General features: G+C 40.3%; 2 protein-coding genes across 2 annotated transcripts; both read right to left on the bottom strand.

Moving 5' to 3' along the window:
- Positions 1–1,176: 1,176 nt before the first annotated feature.
- Positions 1,177–5,962, bottom strand: MYCBP (MYC binding protein). The gene is made up of 5 exons (XM_051770912.1): positions 5,876–5,962; positions 5,616–5,688; positions 4,004–4,052; positions 3,287–3,416; positions 1,177–1,270 (listed from the first exon to the last, which is right to left on the bottom strand). The coding sequence occupies exons 1-5, from the start codon at positions 5,888–5,890 to the stop codon at positions 1,226–1,228; spliced, it is 312 nt and encodes a 103-aa protein (XP_051626872.1). The 5' UTR covers positions 5,891–5,962; the 3' UTR covers positions 1,177–1,225.
- Positions 5,963–8,551: 2,589 nt separating this feature from the next.
- On the bottom strand, positions 8,552–12,125 carry GJA9 (gap junction protein alpha 9). The gene is made up of 2 exons (XM_051770909.1): positions 11,683–12,125; positions 8,552–10,577 (listed from the first exon to the last, which is right to left on the bottom strand). The coding sequence occupies exon 2, from the start codon at positions 10,554–10,556 to the stop codon at positions 8,994–8,996; it is 1,563 nt and encodes a 520-aa protein (XP_051626869.1). The 5' UTR covers positions 10,557–10,577; positions 11,683–12,125; the 3' UTR covers positions 8,552–8,993.
- Positions 12,126–12,500: the final 375 nt, after the last annotated feature.

Consider the following 12,500-nt stretch of genomic DNA (forward strand, 5'->3'; position numbering starts at 1 on the left):
GTTCAGGGTAGGTTTTTTCTAATTAATGCTTTACAGACTTAACACAGTATTTTCCTCTCATTTACCTCTCTTCTGGCCTGTTTAGATCAACATTAGATACACTAGTAAGTAAGCAATTATTATTTCATTAGGCCTTGATTAGATTGACTTAAAAATTGTCTGATCCATCCTACCACACCTGCAAGACAATCTGCAAAACCTATCCTAAAAATAAGGAAGTTAAACTAACAGCCAGTAAATCTAATATATAAGACAACTTCATTTCCCCTTTCCTTTATTTTTCCTGTCATCAGCTGCCTTTAAAGTACCTAATTTTAGGATAGGAAACAAATGTAGCTATTTAAAAATGTATCTCTCTCTTTTTTTAATAAAGGTCTATTTTGCATTTCAGAAGAGTCATGAAGCCAATTCAGGAAAATGGGAGACAGAGCATAGGCAAAATTAGAAATCACAAGTCACACACCCCACCCTACTTGGATTTTCTACCCTGCCTAAATTTTCTTTTCACTCTTAGATGAATAAGAAAGCAGAACTCTCCCCACTACACTCCTACACGTGCCACTGTAATTGCACAGGACTTTAATTACAAGTAAGAATTTTTTATTCTGTTCAGAACTGTCCAGGTGGACAGTTCTGGATCAACTCTCCAAGGCCCAGTTGCTGACACGGGATCAGAGACACAAACTGCATGGAAATAGGTACCTCTCATACAAATCTGCATCTTCAGCACTGTGCTATGTCCATCACTTAACTATACTTGCTCGTTTTGTGCCTCTAAGTAGACACTTACCCTGTCAGCTTCAGGAGAAGCCTAACGTCAGTGCTGAGTAGCAACACAGAATGTAACTTGAAGGTCCTGCTTTAGTTTACAGTTAGTCCATCTGTGCCACGCCACCTCCTTCAGTTAAAAGAAAACCAAGAGAGATCAGCAGTTCAAACAGGACCATTGACCATAATGTGAAAATTACACAAAGCTGGCAGGCACAGTTATCTAAAAGTTCATCAGAACTGTCATCTTTTCTTAAACACAGAAAGAAGATTGGCCAGTATGCTTAACTCATCAGTTGCTGCTGCAGCTGTATGCTCATGATACTGCACTTTCTTTCTTTAAGACCATGAAGTAACAAAGTAGACAATGCAGAGTTCACACACACACATACACAATAAAGACCAGAGTTCTCAGGAAGCCCTTTATTTAGTCAAGGCATTAAAGGAAAAACTACTGTTATTCACCATGCTTCTCATCTTGAGGTGGTTCATACTGAGCCAGCTGTGGATTTAAAGAAAGGAATTCAGTTAGTTGCAACATTTCATATAACACTCTACATTAAGAAATGTAGGAAAATGTGTGGTCTGGACTTGCTCCATTTACTTTGTGCGCTTTAACTCACTCATCTTCAGTCAAGTCCATTTTCAAGTGAGGAAACAAAGTAACCCTTCTCTCAAAACATCCATTTGTCACACTGTATAACCACCCAACCATAACAAGGAGGCTGTCTAAAAGCACATAGGTTAATTTTTCACTGCTTCTTGTTCTAGGACTCATTAAGTACTTTACATCTTAAATAGCAGTTGATAATGATGACCTATAAGCTAAAAATGTTGAAGAATTAGGACCATCTCTCTGAGATATGCTGGTTTGGTTTACTCAATTTACAAATTACAGAGTGACTTAAAAATAAAAAAAAGGACATAAGAAATAAATTAAAATCAACACTAAACTGCAGCAATCACTCTGCTGCTAACAAAAACTGCTAAAATAACATTTTTTCATTCTTGTAGATTTTACTACAGATGGCTAGTACACAATCAAAAGTCAGTTTTCTTTTCTACCTGAGGCCTAACTATTGACTTCCTGTCCCTGCCTTCAACACACATACAAATACCTGACATTCTGAGCAATAAACGTAAGGAAAAAGACAGATCTTCAGATGATTGCAACAGAAGTTCTCAATAAACGCACAGATAATGGCATATATTTTATGCTAGAGGATTGCTGAAAGAAAGCTAAACAGTAGTGTTCTCCCTGCATTCTGTGTGAAGTTCTACAGGATGTCAGAATGATGGGCATTACACAGCAGAAGAAAGGGGAAAAGAAACCCACACTAATACTGGAAAATATGTAAAGTAAGAGTTATCATTTGAAAGATGAATAACGTGAAAGCACAAATGAACCCATGATTACAGAAAGGCTTACTTTCCTGGAACAAGTCTTGACTTCTTTAAAAGAGTTCTTTAAACAAAGACTCAGATTACTCTGCTCTCATCTGCCTGTCTTACTATCGGTTGCATTTTTAAGTCTGCTGCACCAAGTGAACTGCTGGTCTATTGCTACTCCCCCTAAAATTCTGCTGTTTGCCATATTTCCTAGGAAGAAATAGCAAATGTAGCTGTGAGGACTCACAGCGGGTAACAGAAGACGAGGAGAATTATTATAACAGCAAGAGGGCACTCCAGCTAAGAAATACAAAGGGGTAATGCCCAAGAATCCCTTCTCCCAGAACTGAAGTGGGGTGGCTGTCTCCTAGTAAAAAGCTCTGTTATATTCACATATAAGAGCCACCATCCATTTCCAATAAATGCACATAAACCTGTAGTGGCACATAAGCTACTGGAGTATTAAGCACCTCAAAAGTTTCTTTCTTCAGTGTTTTTAGGAAGCTCTTCACACCTCTGAGCTCTTTCAGACAGCCTACAAACGCATTAAAGAATGGTCCTGCCTTTAGCAGCACTTCAGACTCACTGCTGTTGCAGATAGAGAAATACCAGGGTCATTTTAGGTAAAAAGCATAAATTATTGTTCCCTGTGGGTCTAATAGCCTCCACTGGCGTCATCCTGACACCTGCAAGGGTGTGCCTCTGTGCCAAGTGACACAAAGTAATATAGAATATTCCTCTTTCTGTTTGCCTTTTGAAAGCCTTTATAATGGATACATGACCTGAGTTTTTCAAAACTCTCAAGGAAGCATGAGCTACATAATATCAGACAAACACATCCAGACAGGATTGAATGAGGGCATATTAGACTTGATAACCCAGACTTTCCCTAAATAAATAAAATCCCAAGTTTAGTAATATTATATGTTATATTCTAAAAGAAGTGTCCCATTAAAAAAAAATAACCCTTAACTACAATGAATTCCATCAGCATTTCTCAGCCACAAGGTTAAACAATGCAATATTTATCAGTTACTCTAACAGAAGAAAGTCAGCTGTATTCTAAGTATTAAAGTGTTTTTTTGTTGTATGATATGGAACTACAGAGTAACAGCAAGTAGAATTTTACCTTGCTTTTCAGGGTTTTATTTTCTTCCAGCACAGCTTCATATTTTTCTTTCATCTCTGCCAGTTCCAAGCGAAGTGCCTCTAATTCTGGATTCTCAGGAGCTGAAGCTCCCAGATGATGCTTCAGAAAGCTGATATTTAGATGTTAAGTATTTCTTCGGTTACACAGTATAACCACATTTTAGTTTTAACACTTACGTTGAAGTTAGCACTGCAGTACACATGACCAAAATCACAGTACACCACTGAGATTACTACAGTGCTTTTTATCCTACAGAAGGAAGTTAAAAAAATAAGAGGTTTTTAAACTCATAGCTATATTCCTTAAAAAAAACCAAACACAACCAAAAACAAGACATCAGTACAAGTTCTTCTTATTAAAAAAAACCCAAATCAAACAAAAAAGGAAATGTGAAGAAGCAAACTTCAGAAGCCACAGACACTGCAGGTACTCAAATGCTGCAGGTCTACAACTCTGTAATGGCCTATAACTTAGCTTTTTAATTGTTGGCATACTGATAGCCCAGTTCTCTTGCATCCTGTCAGACTCTCCCTTAGCTTGTAAGAAGGCAATTATTAGCCAAAATGCATCGATAAAAGCCATGTTCTCAAGGCAAGGTTTCTAAATGAGCCTCTCCAGTTCACCTACGAGTCAGAAGCAGTACTGCTATTTCACATAAGGTCTCTACAAACAAGACACAGTAGAGAAAAAGGATACTCCAGTGCACTATTTGGTTTCTCTGGCTCTTCATATAAGGCTACCAACACTGCAAACGGAAAATATTTGTCAATTGCAAGAAGTTCACGCAACTCTTAAGTTTTTGAAACAGATACCAACAGTCAGAAAGCACAACACATTTATAGCACATTTTTCCATTTAACATGATTTTCACCTGTATACTCCGACATAAACAACAGGTCTGCTGTACAGGAGTAGACAGAGCATTCCACCTAGTAACAGCTAAATATAAGTTTTCTTCATCCCTAACCCAAGTCTTTGGCTAGTCTAGCACAGAAGACAAAATGGCCTGGACAATTTTTACACATTCCACATGCAACACTAGTATTAGCTTTCATCAGCAAGACTGAAATTCTAACTATTTTGAGATTCTCTTCATGTATCATTATTTCCACTTCTTTGAACCACAGGACATCAGCAGTTCTGTAACTTTCAGCATAAAAGCAAACCTCCATCAAACATCTACAGTTACAAAACTAAATGGCTACTGTCAGAGTAGGTGACACTGATAATCTTCATGGATGGAGCCCCTAAGGGCCACAGAAGTCAGACACGAGCAGCAATACCCTGACAGCTTAAATAAAAGTAGCCATATACATGGAGAACTCAGTCACACGAATACTCAGAAAGTTCCCAAACATAACCATTCCCCACTGCCTACAGGGGCAATGTGCCAGTTCCAGATATTCAAACTATACAGTCAAACTGGTTTTAAGCTACACACTGCCCAAGTTAAAAACAAAATTAGGATGCCTCAGTGCTTGGAAGGCTTGTTTTGCCATTGCATTGGATGGTATTGCAATAGAAAAATCAAATGGTACTCACACACCAGGCCAAGAGTCTTAATGCAGCACCTATTCGCTCGACATCCTAGATCTGCTGCTCCCTCTTTATACAGCATATTTTCAATCAGAAATGGAAACAGATTTTTGCCACATACTATTGGAAGGTTCTCAAAAAGACTTCAAAAGAATTTCAAAGATGCCAAGTCATATGTGTCAAGTTTAGCATCATCATTTTCCCCATTTTGATACAGATAGTCACTCTCCAAAACATAACTTTCATTCATTTTAGAAAAAGCACTAAGCTCTACTCAAGAAAGGGTCTTAAAGAATTAAAGTGGGGTTTAAAATAACACTTGCTGTTATACCGTCTCAAGCATTTACTTTCTCTGTAGAGCTCTGGCAGAATAACAGCCCCCAAGAAATTAACCAAAAGCACGCATTGAAAGAAGCACTTTGGCCGAGAGTAAGAGAGGTCTCCGACACACCTGTGCGGAGAGAGGCACAGCCCTGTGTCCCACACGCACCTCTAACAATCGACCCGCACAGGAATTAACGCTTTGTAACTCCCAGGGCGCGTTTCCAGAGGCCCGCGGCCCTCCTCCGCCTCCCGGACTCCATTTCCAGGCCACGCCGCACCAAGATTTTCCAGGAGAGTTCTGCTGCCGCCCCCTCGCCGACTGAGGGGAAGAGGCGGACGACGAGGCGGGAGCCGGCGGGGCCACCCGACGGGCCGCCACAACACGGCCGGGTCGGGCCGGCAGAGCCGCAAGAGCTGCCCGCTGGCCCCTCACGGTCAGGAGACTTACCCTTGGTGAGCACGTCCAGCACCCCCGACTTCTCCAAGTACTGGCGGAACTGCTCCCGCTTGGAGTCCGCGGCCTGAGAGAGGACGCCCACACGGTCAGATCGGCGGCGCGTCCCGCCTCGGCTGCCGAGGCGGCTCGTTGGCCCGGGCCGGCCCCGCTTTCCGCCGCGGAAGCGGCACGAAGGGCCGAGCCGGTGTCGGTCCCGCCGCTCCGAGCGGGAAGCGGGGCAACACCGCACCCACGCCGGCACTGCCTCCTACCTTGTAGTGCGCCATCTACCCCGCACCGCACCCACCCCGCCGCGCGCCTGCGCCCTGCGCTTTAACAGCGCCAGCGCTTCCCCACCGTTACCGGAGCGACGGAGCGGCGGCACCGCCCTCGGGCCTCGCCCCTGGCCGGGCTCTGAGGGCTCTGAAAGCGCTGTCTCTCCGAGCGGCGGGGCGTGCCGCGGCTTTCGACCGGAACGCTGAGCTGTCCTGCCGGGGCTCGAGGGGTAACTGCAGCGCGCTGAAATCACAGGATCACGGAGTATTTTGAGTTTGAAGGGACCTACAAGGATCATCGATTCCGACTGTCGGCCCTTCACAGGAGCATCCCCAAGAGTCACACCATGTGCCTGAGAGTACCATGTAAACACTCCTTGAGCTCTGGCAGCCTTGGTGCCACGAGCACTGCCCTGGGGAGCCAGTGCCCAGGCACCCTCTGGGGAAAGAACCTTTTCCTGACATCCAGCCTAACCCTACCCTGACACAACTTCAGGCCATTCCCTGGGGTCCTGTCCCTGGTCCCCAGAGAGCAGAGATCAGTGTCTGCCCCTCCTCTTCCTCACACAAGGAAGTTGTAACTGCAATGAAGTCTCCCCTCAGTCTCCTCCAAGGTGAACAGACCAAGTGCCCTCAGCTGCTCCTCACACGGCTTCCCCTCAAGGCCCTTAACCATCTTTGTTGCCCTCCTTTGGACACTCGCTAATGGCTTAATACCTTTCTTGTATTGCAGTGGCCAAAACTGCCACAATATTGGAGGTGAAGCCTCCTCAGGGCAGAGCAGAGTAGGACAATCACAGGAGGGGGAAGTTGCAGCAAGCAGCAACTGCATAGCTGTCCACTCGAGGGGCTCCAAAGAGTGATATGTGGTGAAACCTTTGCATCATAAGGAAAGTAATTTGCGTTAGCCTGTTTAAAAAAACACAGAAGTAGTTATACCTGTTTATTTTTGTGAAAGTCTCTGGTATCTACTGACAGATAAAATCTGTTTATTATAGAAGTTAAAAAAAAAAAAAAAAGAAACAACCAAATGATCTTGCACCTGTGATGTTAGGGTCTTTTCATACTTCTACTCTGTGCTCTTCTGCAACGTCTTCAGTTTTCACTGGAATTAAGTTACACTTTTCTGTTGGCAAGGTGCTGTGATGAAATGAAATATTTGACCCTTGTCCAGAAAAAAAAAGTTAATAAAATTCTGCTCTCAGCAGCAGAAAAACAAATTCTTTTGTAACTCATCTTGAACAACAGAAATGCAAATGTCATATCCCATATGTAAGCATCTAAATGCTAACTTGTTATTATTTGGCAGTGGGACCGGAGTGCATTAAATACTAGGCTTTTTATTACAGAGACATTAAATGCAAAACAAGCATTAGCAGTTATCACCCACAGAATCTTATGCATTAAGAAATGCAAGAGTTAAAGCCACAGTAGCAGAATTAACTGGCCTAAATCAGGCTATACATTTATGTGCATTTCAGTATATTACACAATGTTAAATTTTACAGTGTAAACAGAATTATGTAGGGCTGTATTTATGTACACACACAGAACGATATGAGGTGAAAAGGATACCTGCTGAGAGAAATTTACAGTGAATAGTTGTAATAGTACTAATGTGTGTTTCGGACGTGGACAGGGCCAAAAGAGCTTTTTAGGTTTTCAGGCTTCTTTTTTTCTAGTATTGCACAGCTTTTCAGCCACTCTGAAGCATGGCTGTCTGGTAAGCACAATAACAATGCACCTTAAAGGATTTAATTATGCTATAACATCATGATGAAACATCTCAAAATATTTTTCCAGGACATGTACAGTAAATCCCATCCACTAGTAAAAAAACCATGTGTATACACTAATGCATCTCAGCTGTGACCACCTCACCAAGTATTTACAGCCTGTCAGTGCTGTGCGACTCAAGTAAATGTATTTCATACATAGAAAGCTCTATTACAAATGTAACATAGTATTTTGTTCATCTTTGCCTCCTTTACTATTTCAAGGTATTTCTTGGAACTTCCATTATACTGTATGGACCGGAGCAGCAAGTGAATGAATATCCTTAATGTCTTACTACCCCCATAAGAAGCATAAACCAAAATGCTCCTTCTAAACAAGTATAAGCTTTGTTTGATTTAAAAGTTTGTCAGAATTTAAGGGAAAGACAACAGAAAGGGAGTAGTTTTACAATTTGATAAACCTTTTATATGTCTTTTGACATTGTAACTGAAGGCAGGAATGTACTACTGTATTTACTTTTTTTTTCCTCTCTCTCTTTTTTTTTTTTTTTCTATTTTCCATAGTAAGCCTTCTGGTTTGTGAAATTCAAAATTTCTGATTAATAAATTTCAGTAACGTGTTTTCTGATTTAAAAAAAAAATTGCTATCTTTTTAGCGTTATGCAAAATGTCAAAATTAAAGCTCACAGCTTGTTTGCAATTCATGATGCTTTAAAAATGTAATAGTGTATTGAATTCTAATAGTAAAAGAAATTCACTTTGATTTTTCTGCGGAGGAAGTCAGTGGTGATACACTGAAGAAGAAAGTGTACCATGGAGTCAAAGAATTAGTGATCAGTATAGCAAATGTTTTGTTCTTTTTGTATTTAACACAGTTTGAAGAGTGGGATATGTTTGACATTCTGCTTTCAGACAGCTATCAAAAGTCTGAATTCTCAGAGTAAGTGGAAACATGTTTACCAAAAAGTTTTTCTGAGAGCGCCAGTGCCACCTTTAGCCTAATTTCATTTACTGGTCTTTGTAAAAGATATTATTAGACTCTAAATTTTTTCTCCTACTTTTATTCAGTTTAAATAGTATTATCAGCTGTGATTTTATGCCAGACTTCTCCTAATATGTGGACTTAGAGGGAGTATGTTTTCCTTTTTAGCTGGAAGGAGTGTAGAAGTTTATACACTGAGGTCTATGCCACATTTTCTTTACAAAGGAAGTAAAGGGACTGTTTAAAAGTTACTTAGCTACTGTTCAAAGGGTTACACAACTTTTCTATCTATGTGAAAAAGCTGGTTAAAGTTGAATGATTTAGCTACTCTTACACACAGGTCTTGCTTATGTCTCCTTGTTCAGTAATTATTCCAGCATTGATGGCTTAACTCCCACTATATTTGAAGATCAGTAGGGGCACGCCTGCTGCTGGCATTACTTGACAGTGACAGTTGCCTGGACAGAGAGTAAAGCTTAGGACTATTCCAGTTTCTACTTTGTGTAGATTCTGAGCTCACCTCCTCTGTAGAGTCAGGAGTGTCTGGTCGGCTAAAATTTTTTACGTCAGTATTGTAAGGAGTTTGGGCGTTGTTTGCACTGAAACTGCTTTGTCTTCTGTTGCTGTTTTTTGGAAGAGAATTTGTCAAAGCTCCTGCGCTCTCAACCGTTGCTGAGCAGTTCCAAGACGAACCAATTCCATGCTGTTGCCTAAAACTGGTACAAGGAAAAGTTGTATTGGGTTGCAGTGAAGTTTGAGATGGCATGTCAGTAAAGCTTCTCAAACACATGTTTGAAGCCATATCTGCATTCTGAGTAACAACAAGGAAATGTTTCTTTTCGGCCTCTTTTTGTGCATCATGTGCTTCAGTCCCAAGCTCACCAAGAAAACCCTCGTTATTATTCATGCTGGTATTTTGAGTCTGATTGTCTAAGGCATTTGTAGTTGGCCTCTTCTTTGGCAATTTATTCTCCTGATTGCAATGGGTGTAATTACTGCTGCTTTCTGTATGATTATTTTGCACAGATTGAAACAGAGAAGGAGAAATTAGAACCGGGTAGACGGTAGTGTCGGTTTGCTTTTCCATTAAAAAGGTATAACTGCTAAGTGCACAAGGAAGAGTTTTCTGAGGGGTGGTGGGTATTCCGAAAGAAGATTGCGGTATCACAGAGTATTTCTTAGACGTGTTTATGTGGAAATTGTCAGAGTCGTCCTTGTTTTTATTCTGCTCACAGAGTCCTATTCTAATTTTTCGGAATCCTAAGTGGATAATTTCCAGGATATTTAAAAGCAATGATACAGTCGCTATTGACTGCATGAATAATATAAAGACTGTCTTTTCTGTTGGTCTAGATACAAAGCAGTCAACTGTGTTTGGGCATGGATCTCTCTGACATTTATAAAGGGGATCTAGATGAAAGCCATAAAGGAGATACTGCCCAATCATAAAACCGACTTCCACTGCAGACCGTGTGAAAATATGTATCACGTAAGTGCAGAGCAAAGAGCCTCTCAGGGGTGCTTTATTTAGCTTTCTTTGATCCAATTGCCGGAGTTCTCTCTCCAGCCTTTTACGATCTTCAGTCATTTCTAATTTGGTGCTTTCAAGTTCCACCTTTACCTGAGCTTTCTTTTTTTGCCTCTCTTTTTCCAAGACTCTTAGTCTGTATAAGGCATGACCCATATACACCAAGGAAGGGGAAGACACAAATATAACTTGCAAGACCCAGTATCTTATGAGAGAGATGGGAAAGGCCTCATCATAGCACACATTTCTGCAACCAGGTTGCTCGGTATTGCATATAAATTCTGATTGCTCATCGTTCCAAACATCCTCGGTTGCCACTCCAAGGACAAGCATTCGAAATATGAAGAGGATCGTTAGCCAAATCTTTCCAATAATAGTAGAATGGATGTGGACCTCCTCTAAAATGCCTCCGAGGAAATTCCAGTCTCCCATGGTTATTCTGCCATCTTAACACTAAAATGTATGAGAGAAAAAAAGTATAAAACATTATAAAATCTGCATTCCTTCCTTAATGCATTACAAAAAAAAGTAACACTGGGCAAAACTATTGTAGCTTACACGGTAACCATAGCAACATGAACAACTGCTCACTGATAATCTGGGTATTATTTTCTCTCATCTACAAGATGGAGAACTGCATCATCTGCCCGTATCTACTTTATCTTTAAAAGATATCCTGATAAGCATATCCCTATGAGGTATTAAGCACCCTCAGACTGCATCAGATCAGTGGAAAATAAGGTACCTCGACTTGTAGCAGGATTTTAAGAGCATTAGTGATCCGTTTGAACCATCATATGATAAAAATGTAAGAGCAGTATGTTATACTTAGGACACTTATGATGTTCCAAGTCCCACATCACAGCTGAAGTTATGGTAATGTCTAATTACTGTTTCACAGTGGAAAGTGGTTATACAAAGGAACTCCAGAGGGAATAAAGCATCTCACTAAAATTTCTTTGTTAATTTAAAAAATATATTTAAGCATATAATTTTGTGCAGACAGACATTTGCTCTTTGTTTGCGGATGTCAATGATAAATAAATAGAATTACCATAATCGGTCTTGTTTCCTCTGATCTATGACACCTGCATTTAAAATAGTGAATAAGGGCCTAAGTGTCAAGAGTTACTATTTTTGGCTACAATTCTTTGAAAAATAAATGATTTATACAAAAATTCTTTACCAGCATTATGTCTGGGGATAAGCAGTACATCTGTAGATTTACCTTTTCATTGTATGTACAGCACAATTCAATAGATTTCAGTTATACTGAAAAGGAGAATAGTATCTTTTTTCAGTATTTTTTAGGAAAAAAGTGGTTTAACATAGCTTTTCCTGTTCAAATGGGATTAATTTTCACCCTGTAAAATAAGTGTTAAGAAATGAGAAGGAAGTTGGAGTCTTACGGTTGCAATACTGATGACTATAGAGGGAACTTCATGTAAAGGCAGCCTTCTAAACATGAAAATACTCTTGCAAATCAGTATACAAATAGGCAAGTTAGACATTTTTTAAAGAGAAGAAAATTAAAAATAAAATTAAAAATAAAACGTACCTTTCTTTACAAAAATGTGTAAAACTAAACATCTGCGACGTCCAATAAAAAGTTACAACCACTGCCATCTTCCATCCATCTGAGTAAATTGTTCTGGAGGCGGCATTAGCAGTGCAACGGCCAAGGACACAGCCTGCTATTAATGTGCAACTCCACTGCTAGGACCAATATGAGTTAAGAAGTATATAGGACTATAATGTTCTTTTAGGTGATTCTCATCAGTGCTCTACAAAAGTGTATTCCTGTCTCAAATGTCCTGTGAAGGGTGAATAAACTTCCTCTGCTGAGCACTCTAAAAAGCTAATCATTATATTTTAATTTTGGTGCTGAGGATCAGTCAATAGGTCATGTCCGATTTCATAGTTAAATGACAGCTTGCCTGGAAGTACTTAATCATTTTGGCAAACTAGCAGTCTACAGCCAGCCATTTCCAGGATTCTAAACCTATGTCTCTTCTATGGAGTACTTAAAGTGTGTTTCTAAACATTTTTCTGTTCTTGGTAAAAAATCATCTAAGTCTGCTGAAGTGGTCCACTGACACCCCCACACCCTCCCAGCTCCTGCAAGGATGCTGAAGAAGATACGTTTGAAAACCCTGAGTATTCAGTGAGACTGAACTACCGCGGCTGGAGGCTTACTTGTTCTGTAAAAGCTAAATGTTAAGGCGAACATTTAATGGTCTGCACACCGTGTTCTGGGATGCGTTGCCTCATTCAAAACAGTATCGCAGTCAAATAACAAGCAGGTTCGCTGCAAAATGTCCCCCCAAAGTTTTAATGACTATATTATGTTTTCTTAGTTTAGGGTCAAATGTCACA

This window comes from Manacus candei, unplaced genomic scaffold (genome assembly GCF_025592945.1).
Source record: "Manacus candei isolate 608988 ecotype Guabito, Panama unplaced genomic scaffold, ASM2559294v1 h1tg000127l, whole genome shotgun sequence".
NCBI lineage: Eukaryota > Metazoa > Chordata > Aves > Passeriformes > Pipridae > Manacus > Manacus candei.